At 41.5% G+C, this 24,271-nt stretch overlaps 1 protein-coding gene across 2 annotated transcripts in view; it reads right to left on the bottom strand.

The window, feature by feature from the left end:
* Positions 1-304: 304 nt before the first annotated feature.
* Positions 305-24,271, bottom strand: part of LOC149839339 (uncharacterized) — a 32,169-nt gene continuing 8,202 nt past the window's right edge. The window contains exons 2-6 of one of the 2 annotated variants that reach the window (XM_090002478.1): positions 22,573-23,506; positions 21,754-21,849; positions 1,389-1,525; positions 629-842; positions 305-550 (exon numbers count right to left, since the gene is read on the bottom strand). In XM_090002478.1, the coding sequence (XP_089858604.1) occupies positions 659-842; positions 1,389-1,525; positions 21,754-21,849; positions 22,573-23,506 (1,351 nt within the window). In that variant the 3' untranslated portion in view covers positions 305-550; positions 629-658. Of the gene's footprint in view, positions 843-1,388; positions 1,526-21,753; positions 21,850-22,572; positions 23,507-24,271 lie in introns of both variants that reach the window. The other variant, XM_090002476.1, reaches the window with a different exon arrangement.

Here is a 24,271-nt window from a genome sequence, read left to right as displayed (position 1 = left end):
TATATGTTCCGCTTGATGTTTAAGTGTTATTCTAAATACTCAGCATTTGTTCACATGTTTACAATGTAACGCTTCATAATTTATTTTGAGAAAATTCCCAGATGTGTCTATAGCGTATTAAAATGTTACACCAGATATCTCTTGAACACACAAGAAAGAACTAGCTATTTTGAATTGTATTGTCAATACCAATATATCTTTGCCATTTACTGCATGTAAAATATTGTATGAGCAGCGGGATAGAGACTCAGATGCTAGAGAAGGCAACTAACTAAATTGTTCAATTGGATGAAAGCTCAGGAACTCATACAAAACAGTACATATTACTCTATTTCTTTTTGTTTTACAGTCAAACAAATCAATACACTTTAAGAGAAACATTAGCAGCAAACAGTGTAATCCATGCTCCAGAAAGCTCTGATAACACCTTATAATTAAACTCTACAAATGAAAAAGATCTGATGGGCGTTCTTCATTTTGATTATTCATGATGCCACTCGCAATATTCACATGGATGTTCAAGACGTCTGGCCTTCATCGAGCATGATTACTGCAATGTCATCATTTCTTTCATTTTTTCCACTGTGGTGTTTCCCTTCTTCAGAAGATAAAAAGGAAAGAAGTTTACCTTGAAAATATCTGTGATATGCTTGCAACATCATGCAATCTTATCCTGCTCAAGGGCCTCCCCCAGCCCAAATACATGCTCTGCACCCACAGCCTTTCTTTCCTTTCTCTCTAGCTTGCTCCCCAAATCTCCTGAAACTTTTGAAGCACTACCAGTTAATGCAATACCTTCCTCATCATCAAAGTCATCTCCAGTTTCTTCTGAATATGCATATCTGCAAAACAAATCCAGGTGGTCAAAATTTTTGAAGCTGAGAAGCACTAACAGACCATGCATACATAAGACCATTGCATCATGACAACAAGAGAAACTAGGGATGACTCGAGGATTTGTCCCACTTTGTCAGGAACAGTAACAAACACCAAAGGAACAGAAGTCCGAAGGCAGGCAGGTTGAAAATTTTCCTATAAAAATGTTGCTTGTTAACTTATCATTAACCTAAGTTGTTTAATACAAAATTTGCAAGTTTGATATGGTTGACAAAGCATTTCTTTCTCTTCACCCATACTTGTCTTAAAGCCACTGATGCAACATAAAACCATAAACATTTAGTGTAATGAAAATGAAACTTTAGTTAATATGCTTGACTCTCTACATTATCATAATTAAAGGAAATTTATGCACTGGCTACTTACGATTTAATGCCATGAAATTATCCTAATGATAACTACTTTGGAAAACAACTAAGTGATGGTTACAATGATAGTGACAACAAAAGTAATTGCAACATTAGAGTATATGGGAATTTTATAATAGTCACCTGGTAGGGTTCTGAGATGGAGCCCAGAGGACACAAATGACAGCAAGCAATACGTAGGCAAGCACATTCCAAAAAGCAGGGATGAGCCACGCCCGCTCCCAAAGCTCGCTCAGTGGATCGGTTGCATTGAAGTACAACTGAATTTGACAAAGACACAGTTATGTTATACAAGAGAACCCCTACAATAATCACCTTGTCTAGGTGGACATCTAAAAGTTGCATGCAAAAGAAGAGCCCATCTAAATACATGCAAGTGCAAGTTCATAAATGGGTTTGGTGATATTATTAATAAAAAGAGAGAACCAAAGATGCTTGAACATGCATGTGTGCCCGCGGGCACACAAACACACTTACATGCATACACAAATACAAAGATAAAGAAAATGTATTAACTATGTCACACGGATACTCCATTTTCACTGCCATTCTGTATCCCTTTATATACAAGTCATACTGGAAACTTCATAAAAATTGTCTTATTCCCGTATCCGCAGCCGTATCCATGTGACATGGTGTATTAGAAATGTGTAAAAATAACAGCAAATATTGGTTCATAATATTATTAAGATAATGCAGCTGAACATTCTCAAAGCATAGTCAGTTCACTCTGCCATGTAAGCAATACCCAGGTCTGCTTGGTAAACCTAGAAAACAGAAACATGATGGAAGTGGAGGTATTTTTTTGATAATGATGCTGTGAACTTCCCAATACTGGTGCCTAGCAACATATAAGATATCTAAGCATAATCAACACACACACACACAAGAATACTTAGTTTAACGTGGTTTGGCCAGACGTGCCTACATCAACGATCAAGACAATTTCTTTCCTCTCTCACACCCTTTTCATGAGAGAGGAGGATCCTTAAATCAATTAGCAATTTTACATAAGAAGATCTTTCAGTTTCCAAGTTGTTTTGAACAACCTTCTTTTTACACTGATCTTCGTATGGTGCCATTGTATCTTGCCTTCTTCTGGATGTTTCTGAGGTCTTCGGATCTTGATGGAGCTTTGGATCTGGATCATAATTTCTCTCAACACACCCCTTTAAGCCAATCTCCTGGAGATTGAGTTTGTCTCTCAGAAAGATGAATCTTGATCCAACAAGAGATTAAATGAGAATATCTCTCAAATGATTTTGAGACAATACAAATTTTATTTCTATTTCTTTTCGAGCCACTTTTTCCATAAAAAAATGAAAATCAACTTCTATGTGTTTGGTAAGAGCATAAAACATAGGATTGGCAAAGAGAGACATAGCTCCAAGATTATCACACCAAAGAACAGGAGTATTTAACATCTGCACTCCAAGCTCTTTAAGCAACTGTCTTATCCAAACCAATTATGACACACCTCTTGCCAGAGCTTTGGATGCAGCTTCAGTGTTGGACTTAGCTACCGCATGTTGCTTGGCCGAGCTCCGGGAAACTAAATTATTTCCCAAAATCGTAAGATAACCGTTGGTAGATCTTCTGTCATCTAAGCATCCAACCCAGTCTGCATCTGAATAGGCAGACAATTCCAATTGATTGGCTCTTGCTATATGTAGAGCTATGCTAATGGTGCCTTTAAGATATTGCAGGATCCGTTTAACATGAGACCAGTGTATCTATGTGAGCTGATGCATAAATTGGCAGGCTTTGTTCATTGAGTATGATATATCCGTCCTTGTGAAAGTCAATAATGAAGTGCTCCAACAACACTTCTATAATGTGCAGCATCTTCCATGAATTTTCCTTCAAACTTAGATAACTGAACATTAACAGCAGCAGGAGTATTCAAAGGTTTACAATTATCCATACCGGTTCTGACCACCAAGTCATATATGTATTTCTGTTGGGATAGAGTAATCCCTAACTCATTGGTAACGACCTCTACTCCCATAAAATAATGCAAGGCTCCCAAATCCTTAATGGAGAATTCAAATCCAAAATCTGATATAAGTTATTGACCAATTTGACAGAATTACCTGTAACAATGATGTCATCTACATGTATCAAAATGAACAATGTAATATCTCCAGTATTTTTTACGAATAGAGACGTGTCTGCATTGGAATCTGTAAATCCCAACAGAAGCAAATAATTTTTAAGTCTCTCAAACCAAGCTCATGGAGCATGCTTCAATCCACAGAGGGATCTATTCAGTTTACATATGTAATGAGGAAAGTTTTTGTCCTCAAAACCTTGAGGTTGAGACATGTACACTTCTTCCTTGAAAAACCCATGCAAAAAGGCATTTTTTACATCCAATTTATGTATATAGCCCATCCTTGACTCACAACAATGGTTAACACAACCCTAATTGTAGTAGGTTTGACAACAGGGCTATAGGTTTCAAAATAATCGATGCCCTCCTGTTAACTATAGCCCTTGGCAACCAATCGGGCCTTGTATATGGCTATTGAACCATCTGCATGCTTCTTGATTCGATATATCCATTTACGCCCAAAAATATTTTGAGCACTTTTTGGGGGAACCAATGACCAAATGTTGTTTTTAATCAGGGCTTGGTATTCATCTTCCATAGCTTGATGCCATTTTTGGTGACCAACCGCTTGGTTAAATGTCAATGGTTCTTCCTCTTGGACGAGCTCATTGAGGAGACATACACTAAAGACATGTGGAGAGGATGGCAAATCTCTGGTTCTCAGTGTACCATCCTGGGATCTGGCTACCATGTGATAAGTGCGGACAGATGGAGGAACTTAATTAGAATCATACTCATCAAGGCTTTCAGATTCATTTTCAATAACATCTTGGGTAGGGTCATGGTTTTGTTCAACCTGGTCATGGTTGAAAGTTTCATTGGCTGCCTCAATAGTTTCACAGTTTAGATCAGATTCACCAATAAATCTTGGAAGCAAGACTGGTAAACCGGTTTGACTCTTATCCTTGGAGTGGGACTCTTGAGAGGATGGTGAAACTTTGGACCTTGGATTTGTATTGACTTTTCAACCACTCTGAGAATTGATCATTGGTCATTGGTTCCTTGGTATTGGCATACAAAAAATGACTTTCATTAAACAGGACTTGCCCTGAGATATAAACCCTTTGGTTTATGGGATCAAAACATGAATAACCTTTGTAATTGGCTCCATACCCTATGAAAACACATGCCTTAGACTTAGGTGAAAGCTTGGTATGGTGTATGGTGTGATTATCCCAGCACCTATCTTCAAGATGTTCAAGTTTACCATAATATGTACATTGAAGCTTTCCTCTTCCTCCTATACTGCGACTGCGACCTCTTCCTCGAAAATTCAAGAAAGTACCTCTTCCACGACCTGAGGTGATCGCTAGGGCTGATGCCTGTGATTCATATTGGGTTTGAGGAAGAGTGATGGCAAGCCTACGCAGACGATTGTAGGCTTCTGCAAGAGTAGGAACATCAGAACTAGTTAGCATTTGAACTTTGGCAACTGAAAAATCAGACGATAACCCTGTAAGGAACCTGGCAACCATAGTCTGCTCCTGATGGGTCTTTTGTTTGGTGCAGCATAATGGTTTGTGTGCATTTAGCCTCTCAAAAGCATATTTAATAGAGGCATAGTATTGGGCCAAAGTCTGTTCTCCTTGCTGCAACTGGTAAATCTCCTGCCCAACTTGTAGAATACGACTCGCATTGGTTTCATGAGAATATGTATCACGGAGATTGTCCCACATTTGTTTAGCTGAGGTATAATAAATTAGTCCATCAGCTATATGAGGTTGTACATTGTTCATTATCCATGACATCACAATGTCATTGTCTTCGTTCCAGGTGACATATTTTTCGGTTCTTTCAGTGGGCTCCAATTCCAATAGGACGTGCTTTTTTTGATGACCAGAAACAGACATCATGAAGGTGCGAGACCACCTTGCATAATTAGTATCATCTAGCTTAATTGAGGATCCGTACGAAAATGGATTCGCAAAGGCCTTATATTCACCAATGACCTCTGTTTTTTGGTCGTTATCTTGAGCACGTGACTCAGTCGTAACAAAAAAAATTATTTGCTCACCAAAGACAGCAACTAGACACGACCAAAATTTTTTTTTAACAACTCAGCTATTTCTGCACAACAAGAGTCTCCTGCGTAATCTACTTCCAGATCATTTAATCTCCACGGTAATGATCTGATCGCCGACATTCAACAGTGATCTATTTTTTCAGTCAGATCACTATTTTTGAACCATGATCTATTTTTTCATATCCAATCGCAGTCTTCATATCACTGTGCTTTTCCTTATGCGTCACGATGATCAGACACGATCTAATTTTTTTTTTAAGATCCATGAGCAGATCACTATCCACAACATCCAATCCTTCTTCACGCGTCACGATCAGCAGCAGCCTCATCACCACGATCAACAACTTCAGATCCAATCATTGTTTTCATATCAGCGTGCTTTTGTTTATGCATCACGATGATCAAACACTATCTGAATTTTTAAGATCCACGAGCAGATCACGATCCACGACATCCGGTCCTTCTTCACGCTTCACGATCAGCAACAGCAGTGTCATCCCAGAAGGGAGACCTGCTCTGATACCATGTTGAAACTATCACCCCTTGGTTCTATTTTAGAGAGACGAGAGAGAGATAGATAAAAGAGAGAGAGATCGATCCTTTCATTAACCCTAATCACCTATTTAAATAGGTGATTAGTAAAATGTAAATTTACAAGTAGGCATACGTAATTGTGCTAAATTACGTATGACCACCCCAGGTTTATAAATATTGCTTTTAACAATTATTGATATTTCTTTTTTATTTAAATATTTCCCTCCATTGCTTCATATATTTTCGCTTGGCATATGCGTATTAGCAGCAGCATATTGATTTTTGTTGGTCTGTTGCAGGAATCGGACTAAGTTCGGAATAGTGCCCTTTTAAAAAAAAGGCATGTTTTTATATTATATTTTGGATCTTACCTAATCCTTTTGTTGTGTTGCTGCATATTTTCTCTTGACTTAAATCTATTTTCTTCTTTCTTTAGCTTTCCTCTTTTATCCTTTCATATATTTTAAATGGATTCCTCCTCCTATGTTGGCCACTCTTTGAATTTTTTTAGTCAGCTTGTCTCTGAAAAACTTAATCACTCAAATTTTCTGACCTGGAAGAAACAAATTGTTTCTTTCGTAAGGAGCCAAGATCTATTTGGACATCTGGATTGATCAATTTCAGTTCCACCACAGTTCATTCCACAGGAATCAAAGGCTGATAAAGGAGATGCTCTGATTACTTATGTTTCAAATCTTGAATTCACAACATGGATGAAGTGTGATTAGGCATTGGTTGTATATATTACTTCTGCCCTGTCTCAGGAAGTATTGATTTTAATTCAGAGGCAAGAGTTTTATTTCTAAAAAGGGAGTTTCAGACTCTTAAAAAGGGTTCTATGACAGTCATAGATTTTTTAAACAAGGTGAAATCAGTTACAGATCAGCTTGCTATTGTTGGAAGTGTTGTCTCTGACAAGGAAAAAGTGCAGCAAACTCTAAATGGACTGGGTCTAGAATATCATGTTCTCTCTACTTCTTTATCAGTTCTACTTGTGTTTCGAGGATCTTCAAGCTAAACTTCTTCAATATGAAAAGAGCATAGAACACTTGACGGAAGACGGTGAACATGCAGATTCTCATAATGTCTTGGCATCAAATATATCTCACAGTTTTGAGCGTGGAGGTAACAGTCTTCAAGGTGGCAGAGGTCGAGGTTGTTTTGGTCAAGGAGGTCGTGGTATTTTTCCTACTCTAAGTACACCAGGATTTTTCAATACAGGGAATAAAAAAATGGTGCCTACATGTTTTCAGTGTAATAAGAAAGGACATGTAAAAGTTGATTGTTAGTTTAACCCTCAAAACAAAGGAAAGAATAATAAATTAGGAAAGAAGCTGATGAACAAAGATCTTCTGGAGATATGCAACAACTTTTGTTGGCGGCTTTATCTCAGATGAGTATTAAGCAAAATGAACAAGGTGAATGGTACGTGGATTCTAGAGCAGCCACTCATGTCACAGGAAACGCTCATAAGCTCTCAAATTTATCCTCTTATTTCGGAAGTGGTAGAATAGTCACAGGAGATGGAACACATCATCATATTTCTCATGTTGGAAGTGCACAAATTCCTTTTCCTAGTACCTCTCTTAATATGTCCAATGTTCTTTTAGCCCCTAATATTAAAAAGAATATTGTTTTTGTATCTAAACTTATTGATGATACAAATTCTTCTGTCGAATTTACTCTTTTCTGTGCATGTTAAGGATTTTCAAACAAAGGAGACATTCGCTGAAGGAGAGCGACGAGGAAACATGTATATCTTCAAGGAGGATCTAACTTCTCATTCTTCTTTTACCTTGAAATCCTCTTTTTTGAAGCCGACATCTCAGAGTCTCAAGTCTTGTCATAAAGATGTTTTTAGTCTTTCTCAGTGTAATAAGCCAAATTTGTGGCATAGTCGGTTGGGTCATTGTAGTCATGGTTTCATTAAGAAACTTGTGTCAGAAAATTTGATTTCAGAGTCTTGTTTACATTTTGTCTTAGATGTTAAAAAATGTTCAAGTTGTCAAATATGTAAGAGTCATGTTCATCCTTTTAATTTGGTTAATGAAAGAGCCTTAAAAGCTTTTGAAATTGTGTATTCTGATGTATGGGGGTCAGCTCCTGTATGTTCTTCATCTGAAAGTCAATATTATATTTTATTCAATAACAGTTATTCTCGTTTCACCTGGATATATTTTATGAAATACAAGTCTGAAGTTTTTATATTGTTTCAAGACTTTTGTGCCCTTGTTAAGAATCATTTTTCATCCAATGTTGTGCATTTCCAATGTGATGGTGGAGGTGAATATTCTTCAAATGACTGTTGATTTTCTTCGAAATAATGGGATAAGTAGGCGCGTGTTTTGTTCACACACTCCTCAACAGAATGAAATTGCGGAAAGAAAACATCGACATATCGTTGAAAGTGCCATGAGTATGCTTCATGATAGTAACATTCCTATTAATTTTTGGACAAAAGTCTTTCATACTATTGTACATGTGATTAATTGTCCGCCCATGGGAATTTTAAAAGGCAAGTCCTCATATTTTACCCTTCTTGGAAAGCATCCTGATTATAACAACTTGCACACCTTTGGTTGTGTTTGTTATGTTCATATTGACAAATCTCTGAAGAATAAATTTCAGAGATAAAGCTGCGAAGTGCAAGTTTGTTGGATATGCGGATGATTATAAGAGATACAGATGTTATGATCCGGTAACCAAGCGCATCAAGATATCCAGAAATGTTGTCTTTGATGAACAGAATTTTGAGAGCATGTCATTAGTACAAGAACATAACTCATCTCGAAATGTTGAAGTTTATGATCAATGGTTAAGTGCTGAACTGTTTGAGAGTGAAAAGAGATCTTGTCTGCCATTTTGTAAAGAATTGAATTCAAATGAACAATGTTTCGAACCTTCACATCCTTTTGAAAATGAAGTGCCTAGAGAATTCCAGAGATTTCCTGGTCAAGTTTATGTCAGAAGGGCAAGAGATAATGTCACGGACAATGTTGAGTAGGCTACGAGTCAACCTTCTTTGAGAAGATAAAAAAGGGTACATCATCCTATTCAAAGATGGGTCAGCTATGATAATTTTTTCATGGATTTTCAGTTATTCATGTCTTAAGTAGAGAAGCATGATGAACCTATTAACTTTCATCAAGCCATTAAATCTTGTAAATGGATAGAGGCTATGGATGAGGAAATGGAAGTTCTTCATGAATGTCAAACTTGGAAAATTGTTCCTAGACCTGAAAAGAAAAATGTTGTTGGATGCAAATGGGTTTATTCAAGTATAAACCTGATGGATGTATTGAAAGATATAAAGCAAGACTTGTGACATGAGGTTTCACGCAAAAATATGGGCAAGACTGATAAAACTTTCAGTCTTGTTGTTAAGATGGGAACAATACGGGTTGTTATATCTCTGGTTGTTGATTATGGTTGGCAGTTAAGTCAGCTTGATGTTAAAAATGCCTTTTTACATGGAGATTTGAAGGAGGAAGTTTTCATGGAGCAACCTCCTGGATATGCTGGAGAACCATGTAAACTGAAAAGAGCTCTTCATGGATTAAAGCAAGCCTCTTGTTCTTGGTTTGAGAGTTTTTCTCTCAAAATTCAAAACTATGGTTTTCGAAGATGCTCTCTCGATTACTCTCTTCATTTTCAAGGATAAGGATGTCACTACTCTTTTACTTATCTATGTTGATGACATAATTCTTACAGGCAATTCTAGTAGTCATATAAAGATTGTGAAAGAATTATTGATGCAAAATTTCAAGATGAAAGATCTTAGTGACTTAAGGTATTTTTTCGGGGTTGAGGTGGATAGAAGAGACGATGTTTTAACTCTTAACATAAATATGCTCTTGATCTTTTGAGCAAGGTTGGTATATCTAATTGTAAACCCCTGAGCACACCTTGTATTCTTCATCAAAAACTAAGTTCTAATGATAAAGACTTACATGATGATCTGACCAAATATCGGAGTATCGTTGGAATGCTTCAGTATCTCACCTTTACCAGGACAGACATCGTATATTCTGTTAATCACGTTTCTCAATTCATGCATGAACCAAGAACTGATCATGTTGAAGTTGTGAAAAGAATTTTAAGATTTTTGAAATGAACTATTGGTGGCGGTCTTCTTTATCAAAGAAATTGGATTGACAATAAGAAACATGAGATCATCACTTATACTAATGCGGATTGGGCTGGGGATCCGGATGAAAGGCGATCTGTTTCTGGACATTGTATATTTATTGAAAAAAAATTGGTGTCATAGAGTAGCAGGAAACAAAGAGTCATTGACAGGTGGGACCAAAGTTACCAGAAGCGCCTAGGTAAAAGGGGAAGTGCGCTTCGGAAGCGCGAAACATCGTGCTTCCGAAGCGTGCGGGGAAGCGCCACTTTTAAATGGGAAGCGGCTTCCCTTTTATGGGAAGCGTGCTTCCCATCACGCTTCCCCCACGCTTTCCCATTTTTTTAATTTTTTGTATTTTTTATTTTTATTTTTTTTGCTTCCCCCTCGCTTCCTAGGTCGCTTTCGAGACTATTCCCGACTCGCTCCTAAGTGGTCCCACACTTCCCGCTTCCTAAATTTTTGAAAGTGCCTCGCTTCCCGCTCCCGCTTCTCGTATTGCTTCCTCAATTGGCAACCATGGTGTGATACATGGGTAACACGTGCACCCAAACACTCTCAAATGATCATAACTTGGGTTATTCTTCACCAGCAGCTCATAAGGCGATTTCCCATCCAAATTACTCGTGGGAAGCCAATTTATTATGTGCATAGCATATCTAAAGGCATCCACCCAATAATCCATATCAAGAGAATAAATAAGCATGTATAGCCCACTTTAGTCACATGTCTATGCATACGCTCCACTATATCGTTGTGTGGTGGAGTGTAAGGACATGACAACCATCTTCTAATGCCATGAAGATTAGGAAAAACATCAAAACCTTTATTTATGAACTCTCCACCCCCATCACTATGAAAGATCTTGATGTGGTGACCCATTTGTTTTTCCACTATTGTTTTAAAATTTTGAAAGCAAGAAAATGTGTCAAACTTTCTAATAAGTGGAAACAATCACGTGAATCTAGAGAAGTCATCAACAAGGAGCAAATAATAGCTATACCCTTCTCTTGATTTCATGGGTGACGGTCCCCAAACATCAGCGTGAATAGCCTCCAACATGGCACTAGCAACAAACTCGGATTTATCAAAAGGTAATGTATGCATCATTCCCAAAAGACAGCTTGAACAGAAATCAATTAAACCATCATCATCACATAAATCAAGCATATTGTTTTGTCTCAATAAATTCATCTAATCCAAGATAATCACCTTTGTAGGTCATGTTGGAGTCATCAGTTGTGACACTATGTCACATGGGTGCGGGTGCGGCACTTTCAAAACCTTGGGTGCGGGTGCAGCATATATATATATATATATATATATATATATATATATATATATATATATATATATAATGGACACAATTTTTTTGTAAAGAGGCTGGTTTTTCATGTTAATGGCAGAATTATAAATTAGAATAAAAATAAGGGTAAGATTGGTATGAAAAGAACATGACAGGGATCTTCTTTTGTTACGAGGGCATTGCTGTTTTTAAAATGAGACAACTGTTGCTGAGTAGGGACCAGGTGGTCCCACCCTCTCTCGGTTCACAACACGTTGAACCCTCTTATGTTAAATTAAAATTTATTTAAATAGGTTAAATGTAAGAAAAAACTCATTCTTTCTCTTCCTCTTAGCATACTCTTTACCACACTCTCTCATCTCCCTTCTCTCATCACTCTCTCTCCTTCTCTCCTTAGCAACCGACCCACCTTCAACGTCTTGTTTAACTCTTGTGTATTGTGGAAATCTTGCTGGAAAGAAGAAGAATTTGGGCCTAAAGAACGACTCAACCGTTGGATTTTCGGTGTTCTCGGGTATCTGTTCGCATTGGAACATCTCTGTAGGAATTTCTCAACGATCTTGAGCACTTTTAAGGTACGATACTGATGAATAGCAGGCGGTACCAGTACCAGTACCATGTGACCCTGGCACGGCCAAGGAACCCGACCCACCAGTTGGAATGGACGATCGGACCCAGCAGCAGGGTCCGACCACAGGTGAGTTGACTCGATGCAGGAAGATAATGCGCACCTACTCCAGAAAAGGGAAGACCCGGCTCAGCACCGATCCAGTCCCGAATTGAAGCCTTCTCGGGTCCGGGTCCGGGTCCGGGTCCAAACCCAGATCCAGTGGCCATCTTTAAAAAGCACGACTTAGGGCTGCGTGAGGGGGGTCTTTTGGAGAATAACCACAGTTTATTTTTCTTTTCTCAGCAGCCTTGTTTTCCTTTTCCCTGTCATTCTTTCTTTTTCCATTACAGTTCGTTGTTTACATTTTTTTCTTCAATTTGTTTATCAGCAATCTGCCATTGACATTGGGCATTTAATAAAATAAGTTCCAACTCACCATTTGGGTGAGCTTTATTGTTTTTAAGCCTGTTCAGCATCCGACTGTACACAGTCGTGCCCTCCCAGCCTTCATCAAGGTTACGCGAGAACTGGAGTGCGCAACGACAAGTCGTGTCTTCACTGCTCTTATCACAGCCCTTTGAAGGCTGCATCAACTTGGTATCAGAGCCCAGGCATCCTCCTTCAGCAGCCGTATGGCTCAAGAGGCGAGGGACGATCCGGCACACGGCAAGGAACGGGAAGAAGTCGGTACCGAGGACCCAATGATGTGCATGATGGAGATGATGACAAAGATGCAGGAGAATATGTTGCGCATGAACAGAGAGATGACTAGATTCACAAAGAGGATGGATGGGATTGACTGTCGACTCATCGCCATCGAATCGACCACAGGATCGAACCCAGCGACAACCCAACCAGTGGATACCACCGTGGGCGATGCTGGTATCCTCACGGCTGCAATGATCGACTCAGCCCAAGTGGGTCCTCAGCCTGCGGTATCTCAGGAGGGTTTTGGGGAAGGTCTGCGCCGGACTATCTGTCGAGAGGCGCGTCAGCAAGGTACGCCCCCCCTGAACTCTGGTGCGACTGCGATGCAGCCGACCCCGGGGCCTCTTGGAGATCCTCCCCTCACTGGCGTGAACCCGCAGGCCTGGCATCGACCCACGCACCTGGGAATGCAGGCTGGACCTGGCCTGCATGGCTCGAGTTTGACGTCGGATCAGGCCGTGGGTGTGCCAGCGGCAGCTCGTGCAGGGAGGGGTCTGTCAACCCTCCCGACACCCGCGCGCGGGGGTGTGGTCGCCGGCAGCTCGAAGACTAAGGGGATCGATCCCATGTGGTCCGGACCTGACCCCTCAGGGACCGGTCAGGAGATTATTTTATTCGAGTCCGGACCCGATTACCGAGGACCATCCTTTGGGTTCTCAGGAGCGGGTCCGAGTCTGGCAGCCCCATACCCAGCCTACCCATTTGGGTTTGGTTCGCAGTTCGCTCTGAATCTGACCCAACCCGTGAATTTTGAACCCCAAAATGGATCCCATACCGACCCGAACTTGTATCGGACCCGGACGGACCTCCAGCTTGATCTTGAGCCGGGTCAAAACCAGACCCATACTCATATGGACCGTGGATCGAGTTCAAACAAAACCTTTTATCCCCACAACTCGATCCCCGATCCGACCTATCCAAATCTAGGTCCAACGACTAGTTTAGGATTAGGCCCGATCCATATCCAGTCGGGCGAACCATCCCAGTCCTACCCCAACCCAACTAGATACTCGAACTCTAACCAACCCAATAACCCCTTCCCGATCCAAAACCCAGTACCTCGCCCGACCCTACACCATTATCATAACCCAAACCCTTAACTACCCCTTTCCTACCCACTTAGAGACAGAGACCCAACACAACCCCCCACCTTTAGTAGGACCCCCTTACATACTAGTGCCACAGCGACAGCCACAGACGGCCCCCGCCCGCGGGGAAACCAGGCCGCGACAGTTTCAGCAGGGAGCGGCGCGACCTGAGCGTCGACCACCCTTCGATGGAGTTCGTCAGCACCAGCATCAAGGCGAGCAGTATCGCATAGAGGACAATGAAGCAGCATGGGACGACGACGCATTCTGGAGCGAGTATCCTGCAGGAATGGTGGAGGCTTGTCAACAGAGAGCAATGGAGCATCCCTCCACTTATGGGGTGAAACTGGACCTTCCGGAGTTTGCAAGGCGGTTTAACGCGGCGCAGTTCTTCGACTGGTCTTATGTCGTGCAGTTTTTCTTTGACTACCACACCGTAGCCGAGCACCGTCGTGTCTCTCTAGCGTCTACTCGGTTGAGAGGATTAGCACAGACATGGTGGGTGGAGCTGCAGCGATCGAGGGAGTGGCAGGGGCTAGAGCGTGTACAGTCGTGGAAAGAGATGCAGAGATTGATGCAATCAAAATTTGTGCCTTCAGATCACGCTGAGAGAGCCTACAAGGAGTATCTAACCCTGAGTCAAGGCACTCGTACTGTGGCGGAGTACACTGCCGAGTTCCATCGTCTTTCTCTACGGGTGCAGATCGAGGAAACTGCCCGCCAACAGGTCACGAGGTACATTTATGGTCTTCGTCCTGTTATTTCAGACGACTTTAGTTGTATCACGGTTGAGACATTAGATCAGGCCAGCAGTTATGCCATGAACGTCGAGGAAAAGTTGAAACGGAGGCAGGAATATAAGACCTCCCGTAGTTAACAGTCCAGTCGACCCAAGTCGAGTTTTCCAACCAGGGGAGCGAGCTCCCCTAGGAAGGAGGACTCAAAGTCTACCCCTAGAGCAGAATTTAGCAGACCTGATCCGTCCGGACAAGCATTCAATACCTGGTCTAAAACCAAACCTAGTGAGTCTACCATCCGTTGTTTTAGGTGTCAGGAGCTAGGGCATGTCACGTCTAGGTGCCCCACTGTGGGCAAAAACACCCATCTCGTCGAAGGTATTGTGGAGTCAGCATCCGAGAGTGAGAGTGAGTCTTTGGTCGAAGATGAGGATGAGAGGGAAGTCGTAGAGTTCGACGGCAATGTCGACAATCTATTATCCATCCGTCATGTCTTGACCGCACCCCGAGAGTCGACCCCTGCCGAATGGCTACGGAACAACATCTTTAGAACCCAATGCAACTGTGAGGGTCACGCATGTGATGTTATTATCGACACCGGTGCTTGTGAGAACATGGTGTCTGAGAGTGTTGTGTCTACCTTGAATCTGAGAACCGAGAAATTGTCTCACCCCTACAAGATGGCGTGGTTCAAGAAAGGAAACGAGGTTCCCATCACCCAGCTTTGTTTAGTCCGATTCTCCATGGGGGAGCACTACCACGACGAAGTGTGGTGTGATGTAGCCCCTATGAGTGTGTGTCACATCCTGTTGGGACGTCCTTGACAGTTTGATCGCAAGACCGTTCATGATGGCCGTAGGAACACGTACTCGTTCATATTTAAGGGTCATAAGATAATCCTTCTCCCCATCAAGGAAACGGGGTTTCCCACGGTAGATAAGCCTAAGCGAGGATGGTTATTGTTATGTTGTGGTGGCTAAACCGTCAGTGAGTACGTTGTTACCAGTTCCTACGGACATCAAACCCCTTATTGAAGAGTTTAGCGACATTATGCCAGATGACCTTCCAGATGGTCTTCCTTCCATGCGTGTCGTGCAGCATGCTATTGATTTTGTGCCAGGGTCGAGTCTCCCCAATCTCCCCGTGTATCGTATGAACCCCTCCGAGCATGCCGAGTTGTTGAGACATGTCCAGGAGTTACTGCAAAAGGGCTTTATTCGTGAAAGCGTGAGCCCTTGCGCGATACCCTCCTTGCTCACCCCTAAGAAAGATGGGTTCATGCGCATGTGTGTAGATAGTCGAGCCATAAACCGCATCACTGTCAAATACTGTTTTCCCATCCCTCGTTTGGATGATATGTTCGATATGTTGGTTGGTGCTTCCATTTTCTCCAAAATTGATTTAAAAAGTGGGTATCACCAGATTCGTATCCGAGAGGGGGATGAGTGGAAGACGGCATTCAAGACACGTGATGGGTTGTATGAGTGGTTAGTCATGCCATTTGGGTTATCCAATGCCCCAAGTACTTTCATGAATATGATGACCCAAGTGCTACGCCCTTGTATAGGGAAGTTTGTCGTGGTATATTTTGATGATATTTTGATTTATAGTTCATCTTTGTCTGACCATTTGAGTCACCTGCGTCAGGTCTTAAAAATTTTAAGGAGAGAAAAATTGTATGTCAATGCGAAGAAGTGTGAGTTCATGACGTCCAGTGTCGTATTCCTAGGCTTTATTGTGTCATCTGATGGAGTTAAGGCAGACCCCGCGAAAGTTCGTGCGATTGTCCATTGGCCTATCCCAAAGACTATTGGAGAGATCCATAGTTTTCACGGATTAGCCACCTTTTACCGACGTTTCATGAGAAACTTCAACACCCTCATGGCCCCCATCACGGAGTGCCTCAAGGGTACTAGTTTTCAGTGGACGCCTATTGCGGGAAAAGCCTTTAGGATCATCAAAGAGAAAATGACCAGTGCCCCTGTCTTAGCCCTTCCTGATTTTAGTGCAGTCTTTGAGGTTGAGTGTGATGCCTCCAAGGTGGGAATTGGCGCAGTCTTGAGTCAGAATCGCAGACTTGTTGCCTTCTTTAGTGAGAAGCTGACGCATGCCAGGTGTCAGTATTCCACTTATGATGTTGAGCTTTATGCCGTTGTACAAGCCCTTCGTTATTGGAGACATTATCTCATTTATAAGGAATTTGTCATGTACACGGACCATGAGGCATTGAAGTATCTGAATAGTCAAAAGAAGTTGAGTGCTCGTCATGCCAAGTGGGTCAGCTTCTTGCAAGAGTACACCTTCTCGATTCGCCATCAATCTAGTACCCTGAACAAGGTGGTTGACGCTCTTAGCAGGAAGAACAGCCTCCTGATGACTATGTCAGTGCAGGTCATTGGGTTCGAGCAATGCAAAGAATTATATCCCACGGACCCGGATTTTCAACAAGTCTGGGAGGGGTGCATCTCTTCAGATCGCGCCATCGACCCCCGTTTTAGTATTCGTAATGGTTACCTCTTCCGTGGGAACAAATTATGTGTCTGATTTCTCCCTTAGGCTTTAGTTGATTTCTGAATTACATGAAGGAGGGTTAGCAGGGCATTCCGGACATGATAAGATGTTCGCTCTGTTAGATGAACGATACTTTTGGCCCAAAATGCGCAAAGATGTTGTCAAGTTCATTCAAGGGTGTCATGTGTGTCAAGTGTCCAAGGGTCATCGTCAGAACAGTGGTCTGTATACTCCGTTACCCATTCCTGAACGGTCGTGGGAGCACGATCCATGGATTTTATCGTGGGCCTCCCAAGAACGCCATGTCGTTTTGATTCAATTTTAGTCGTTGTTGATCGGTTCTCCAAAATGGCTATTTTTGTCCCGTGTAAGCGAACCACCGATGCCTCTTTAGTAGCGCCCTATTATTTCAAGGACGTCGCTCGCTTCCATGATCTACCCCACACAATCACTTCTGATCGTGACACGCGTTTTATAAGCCACTTTTGGAAATCGTTATGGGCTTTATTGAAGACCAAGCTTCAGTTCAGTAGTGCGTACCACCCCAGACCGATGGCCAAACCGAAGTCGTGAACCGCACCTTAGGAAACTTGTTACGGAGCCTAGTAGGGGAAAATGTTAAAACCTGGGATCTAATCTTGCCTCAAGCCGAGTTTGCGTATAATAGTTCCCTCAATAGGTCCACGAGCAAGTCTCATTTTCAAGTGGTTTATGGTCGGTCGCCCACTCATGTCGTCGATCTAGCTCCAGTGTCCAGTCTCCCTGACCCCGCCCCAGACGCCTTTGATGTCGTTGAATACATGCGTGATATACATAAGCAAGTCCGGGCCAAACTCATTGAGAGTTACGAAGCGTACAAAGCCTTCGTTGACCAAGGTCGTCGCGACATTCAGTTTTAAGTTGGTCAGTTTGTTTGGGTTTACTTGCGTCCTGAGCGTTTTCCCGTGGGCACTTATAATAAACTGAGTCCTAAGAAATATGGTCTATTCCAGGTCCTACGACGATTAGGTTCGAATGCCTACCTCATAGAACTGCCTCATGATTGAAACATTTTCCCGATTTTTAATGTGTCTGATCTATATGCTTACTGTGGAGACAACAAGTCGTCGGAGCCGACTTCTTCCCAACCAGGGGAGAATGATGCAGAGCAGGCGGTACCAGTACCAGTACCATGTGACCCTGGCACGGCCAGGGAACCCGACCCACCAGTTGGAATGGACGATCGGACCCAGCAGCAGGGTCCGACCCCAGGTGAGTTGACTCGATGCAGGAAGATAACGCGCACCTACTCCAGAAAAGGGAAGACCCGGCTCAGCACCGATCCAGTCCCGAATTGAAGCCTTCTCGTGTCCGGGTCCGGACCCGGATCCAGTGGCCATCTTTAAAAAACACGACTTAGGGCTACGTGAGGGGGGTCTTTTGGAGAATAACCACACTTTATTTTATTTTCTCAACAGCCTTGTTTTCCTTTTCCCTGTCATTCTTTCTTTTTCCATTACAATTCGTTGTTTATATTTCTTTTCTTCAATTTGTTTATCAGCAATCTGCCATTGACATTGGGCATTTAATAAAATAAGTTCCAACTCACCATTTGGGTGAGCTTTATTGTTTTTAAGCCTGTTCAGCATCCGATTGTACACAGTCGTGCCCTCCCACCTTCATCAAGGTTACGCGAGAATTAGAGTGCGCAACGACAAGCCGTGTCTTCACTGCTCTTATCACAGCCCTTTGAAGGCTGCATCACCTAACTCCACACGAGAACTCAGAAGCATGTTGCATGTAGAATGTATTCTGTAATAAATTGGGAAAAAAACTTGAATAGGGTGAGATGTTTTGAGTATATGCGACGAGGGCTTCCCAAGGCAGCGACGGAGAAGAGGGAGTCGAAGAGGAGAGGAGGAGAGCAGAGGGAGTTGAGGGCATACCTGGTTCGGCAGAGCGGTTCTCCTCAGGAAATTTTATTTTTTTTAGTCTAAAAACTGAATGAAAATGACCCTGGGTGTGTTGACCGCACCCAAGGTCGGATTGACCGCACCGGGTGCCGCACCTTCACGCGCACCCGCATCGCGTCGACGCGGGTGCGGCACCTGGTTGGCCGAATCTCTGTGACATAGTTGTGACATGATGTGATGCACCAACATCGGGATACCAATTGGGATCAGTCATTGAGTTGAAAGCCATCGCAACCAACACTTTAGGGATGTCGTAACTCTGACAAGCAGTGTGATTATGTCTCCCACAGAACTGACATGATGGGTCTCTCATTTTGATTTGATGCATCTCTTTGAGTGGCATCATTATAAAAATGACATACTCTCCCTGCCACGGCCTCTACCACTGAACCAGTTGCCACTACCACCATTTTGTCCCTTGCCTATTTGTGGAAAGAAGGTAGTCGACGAGTTTTCATTGTTTGTAACGGCAATAGGAGACATGATTTGAAGCTGTTTTTCCTTATAAAGTAACATCTCATAGATCTCTACAAACTCGGGCAGTGACAGTGGTTACAAAACTTTCGTAATCACTCATAAGCCCATTTAAAGTGTAATGAACCAAATCAACTTCAGACACTTCATCATCAGCAGCACACAAAAAGTCAACAACAAATTTGTTTCCATTAAGATAATCCATCATAGGTTTATCACCCCTTTTAATGTTCTGAAGATCTCTTTTGAGCTGCAATAGGCGCAAACTAGAGTGTGACGCGTAGGAATGTTCCAACACAACCCAAGCATCACGAGCCGTGGAGATCCTGATGATTTAGGCCAACACAGGCTCAGTGACAGTGGCCTTGATCCAGCTTAGAGCAAGTTGATTGGCCCTCTTCTAAACAACATATTCAGGATTAGGAGTAGATGTATTACTTTCGATAATAAAATGGGGTGGAGCAGTAGACGTCCCATTGACAAACATGATCAAGTCTTAGCTAAACATAACAGACTCGATCTGAGATTTTCATACCATGTAGTTGTTCTGGTCTAATTTGATCGAAACAAGCGAAGAGAATGCATTCCATTGAATGACTGCACCCTGAGACAATGAAGATAATGCACTGGATGAGCCGTTGGAGTTAGACATGGCTAACAAAAGTTGTAGAAGTTTGTGGAATGTTCACTGGTGTGAATCACGAACACGAAGGAGACATGAATGTGTGTGGCTCTGATACCATGTAAGGTATTCAAGCATAATCAGCACACACAGACAAGGAGACTTGGTTTAACGTGGTTCTGCCAGACGTGCCTACATCCACTATCAAGATGATTTCTCTCCTCTCTCTCACACCCTTTTCATGAGAGAGGAGGTTCCTTAAATCAATAAGCAATTTTACATAAGGAGATCTTTCCAATTCAACTGATCTCCTACAATTTAAGGATCAAATTTCTTGGATAGCAAGGAACAGAGTTTTCCAAAATACATATGCAAGCAGTTTCCAAGTTGTTTTGAACAACCTTCCTTTTACACTGATCTTCATATGGTGACACTGTATTTTGACTTTTCTGGACGTTTCAGAGGTCATCGATCCTGATGGAGCTTTGGATCTGGATCATAATTTCTCTCAACACAACACAGGATGGCAAAACCAACCAAGGTACCACATACTAGCAGGTAAGTTGCCTAGAATGAATTTATCAAAGCACAACAATGACACAAAGAAGAGCAGCACAAGAATATAAATTGGGAGCAAAAAAGCCATGTACTAGTTATTGTTCACAAACTATTGTGAACTTGTGCATATCACCTATTCCATAGTTACCGAAAGTGCCCCTTCAGGGTGGGGAAGCACGCTTCGGAAAGAGGGGAAAGAGTGGGGGAACTCACTTCCCATTACACGGGAAGCACGCTTCTCCCTTGCTTTTCAACTTGTTTCCTTATCACTTCCCATTTGCTGCCCCTTCGTTTCCCTCTTGTTTCCTCTTCGTTTCTACCTCGCTTCCTATGTTTTTCATATTAATACATATTACTTTTTATTAAACAAGCTTGAACGTTCATTTTACATAGCTTTCTACCTGTTTTAGTGGTGTTTCCTACTTGTTTCCTGTCATTTCCAATGTGCTTCCCATACACTTCTATAATTGCTTTCCATATGCTTCCCGCTCCCCACTATATTTTTACACTCGCTTGCCTGCTTGTGCTTCACGCATCGCTTCCCGTATCCATTTCATATCCTGCCATGTCACACGGATACTCCACTTTGCCCCCATATCATGTCCCCTTACATACTAGTCATATTGAAGACTTCATAAAAAGTGGCAGTATCCCAGTATCAGCAGCCATATCCATGTGACATAGATATCCTGGTAATTATGACCTACTCATGTAAATAACAAATCACATGTGAACTCCCTTTCCTCTTCATACCTCTCTCTCAAGTTGTTACATCCATGACTTCCACTGGACATGAACAAGCTCACCCTTTTTGTTATCTAAAACCTAAAGAAAACTCATCATGGGCTGCTGGTTTGCAGTTCATGGATGGATTAATGTGTTTTCAAAAAATTTCAAGAATAAGGAATCCATTTTTTTATGTAATTTAAATGCAGAAACCTTTTTCACTAAAAGTACATCAGTAGTCCAACTTAATCAACATAAAGCATTATAGTGGACCAGTGGTAACTTAAATTTACCTAGGGGGCAGTGATCTTGTTATTGACACATTAACAACTAAGCTCCACTACATAAAGGAAATTTTGACATATTTTCAAGACCTTGCATGATAAACAAAAAATTATACCTCATATCCAATCCAAGCAACAGATAGCAGCACCGATATAGCTAGGCAATTGGTAAATTTCCTGTATAACTCAAGTTTGGCCATGCTTCTCCGCATCTACAAAAAATAAAAATAAATAAATAAATATGCAAGATCTACATGATTCATATGATCTAAGCTATAAAAGAACATCCAAAAAACTAGAATTTATCTCTTTCGCATTATCAATTCAACTAGAATAATGTCAAATGGGAAAAGAAAGGTGCAATTATGGAAGACAAAATAAAATATTCCTAACATAAAAGGCAACTATCATTCCATTTAAACTAATCCATGACATGTTGGTTCAATATTATTAGGGTTGTCCAAGTCAATTAGGTGTCAACTAATCCACTTCCCATCGTGAGCAGATCCAGCAATTGGGGCAGAACACATATAAGTGTTCTTCCCAACTAGGGGAGCCACATAGTGGCTTCCACCCTATAAAAAAGGGGGCGCCCCGTGTACTGACATCCTCTTAAAAGGGCAGAACACAACCATGCCTCCTTCCCATCTCGATCTTCCACTATGCAGGCAGCAGTTATCACTACCAAACTTTTAAAAAACGGAAAATAGCACGCTGTAATACTAAGCAGAATTCACCCCATAACCTGATCAAATGGATGAATTGAACCATTAAGCAATGCAGAATTCTTTGCATGTTGAAAAAGAGAAAGCCAGAAGGGGAGGAAAAGGCTAAAATGTTCATGGCAGACACATCAAAAACAAAGAGCAGGTCAACACTATCTTTAAAAATCAGATCATTAAATGAAGGTATTTTCTATCAAAATCTGGAGATACCTGAAGCTTTTCCAAAGTCTTTGATAGTGAAGAAAATATCCAGAGAATGAAGCAAGCATCCAAAACTGCAACAGGTAGCACAAGGAACAGCTTAACTTTTCTGGAGAAATCATTGATATTCCCCACGTTTTCGACGAGCTCAAGAGCCTCTGATGCCACAAAGTATATAAATCCAAGAAGGGCGACTCTAGAAGTTATTCCACCCAAGGTCGGCCGAACCACACCATATCCCATAGATACCACAAGAAGAAGAAGGCGAGATACAGTCTTCTTGACAGCACTAAAAGTAACTGCCCACACTGTGATGCCCATTGGTCGGGTACCAGTAGAATTAAAATTTGCATACTCAAAGTACCAAAGAGCCATCTCACACATCCCAAGGGCAATAACTATAGTTATATAATACTGGAGCTGCAATATGTCTTTCCAGAATCGGACAAATTGTAGAAACCAAATCAAACCTAGTACAAGATATGCCAAAGACATGAAGCCATAGAAGGTCATTAATGGAGCTATTTTTCCGGGAAGATAACCTATTGGGTTTCTCCAAATGGTTTTCCCACTAATTACAGTTCCCTTGAGTTGTGGGTCACAAAACATAAAATACAAATAATACATGCCAGTGTGGTTTATATATACATTTTGTGTTGGCATTTTAACCTCCTCATCCATTCCTGAGAAAAATGTCGAAAAACGCTTTGGCCAATCTGGTTTATCAGGATTTCGATGAATGATCACCTCTCCTCGTGTGCAAGACCCGTCCTTAGCAAGCTCAGTGGTACAACATATTGCATCGGAGTTAAGGTAAGCACCACCAATCTTCTCCCTGTCTTTGATTTCAACAATTATTGCTTCAATCAGACCAGTCTTTTGTTCCATATCACCATGCCGAGCAGCAGCTTCTTTTGTCCTCCTAAATGTGACAGATTCAAACCTAAAAGGACAAATCATAGCTCATATTAGAAAGGAATTTGATGGTCAGCATGTCATATCCAAAAAATTCAAATTTCTAATGGTTATCTGGTTCTTAAGAAAGAAAATGCAAAACAAGTACGGGAGAAACTCACTAACAGAAAAAGGGAGCTAAAAGCAAGAGAAAGATACAAGAAATGGAAATGTGCAAAATCTAGTGATTTTTCATAATACAAAATTAATTTACAGTTTGACAAAAAGAAAGAAGTGGGCATATGCAATTCTCAATAAAAACAGAATTGTTAGCGAGTATTATCAGAATCACTATTGCTGTTTTTCATGTATCAATGAAGAACACTGAAGCATTAACTTAAAAAGCAAAGAACACTCTTCATTCCTGGCAGTTCTACAACAACAACAACAACAACTACGCCTTCATCCCAAAAACAATTGGGGTCGGCGATATAAACCAAAAAAGAAAATCATTCTGGGTCTTCCACATGAATCCTTCTCCTCCAATCATTTCTATCCAATGCCATGTCCTCGGTGAGGTTCAAAGCATTCATATCCTTTCCTATCACCTCCATCCATGTCTTCCTAGGCCTACCCCGACCTCTTTTAACTAATATATTTTCCCATTTCTCCATCCATCTAACTGGAGCATCATTAGGCCTTCGCCGAATATGTCCAAACCATCGTAAACGATTCTCTCTCATCTTATTTTCAATGGGTGCAACACCTACCATCTTACGTATCTCCTTGTTCCGAATCTTATCTTTTATTGTAT

Source organism: Nuphar pumila, chromosome 4 (assembly GCF_984573655.1).
Source record: "Nuphar pumila chromosome 4, dmNupPumi1.hap1.1, whole genome shotgun sequence".
Classification (NCBI taxonomy): Eukaryota; Viridiplantae; Streptophyta; class Magnoliopsida; order Nymphaeales; family Nymphaeaceae; genus Nuphar; species Nuphar pumila.
The sequence above is the reverse complement of the archived record's forward strand: the minus strand, read 5'-3'. Positions and strand labels throughout refer to the sequence as shown.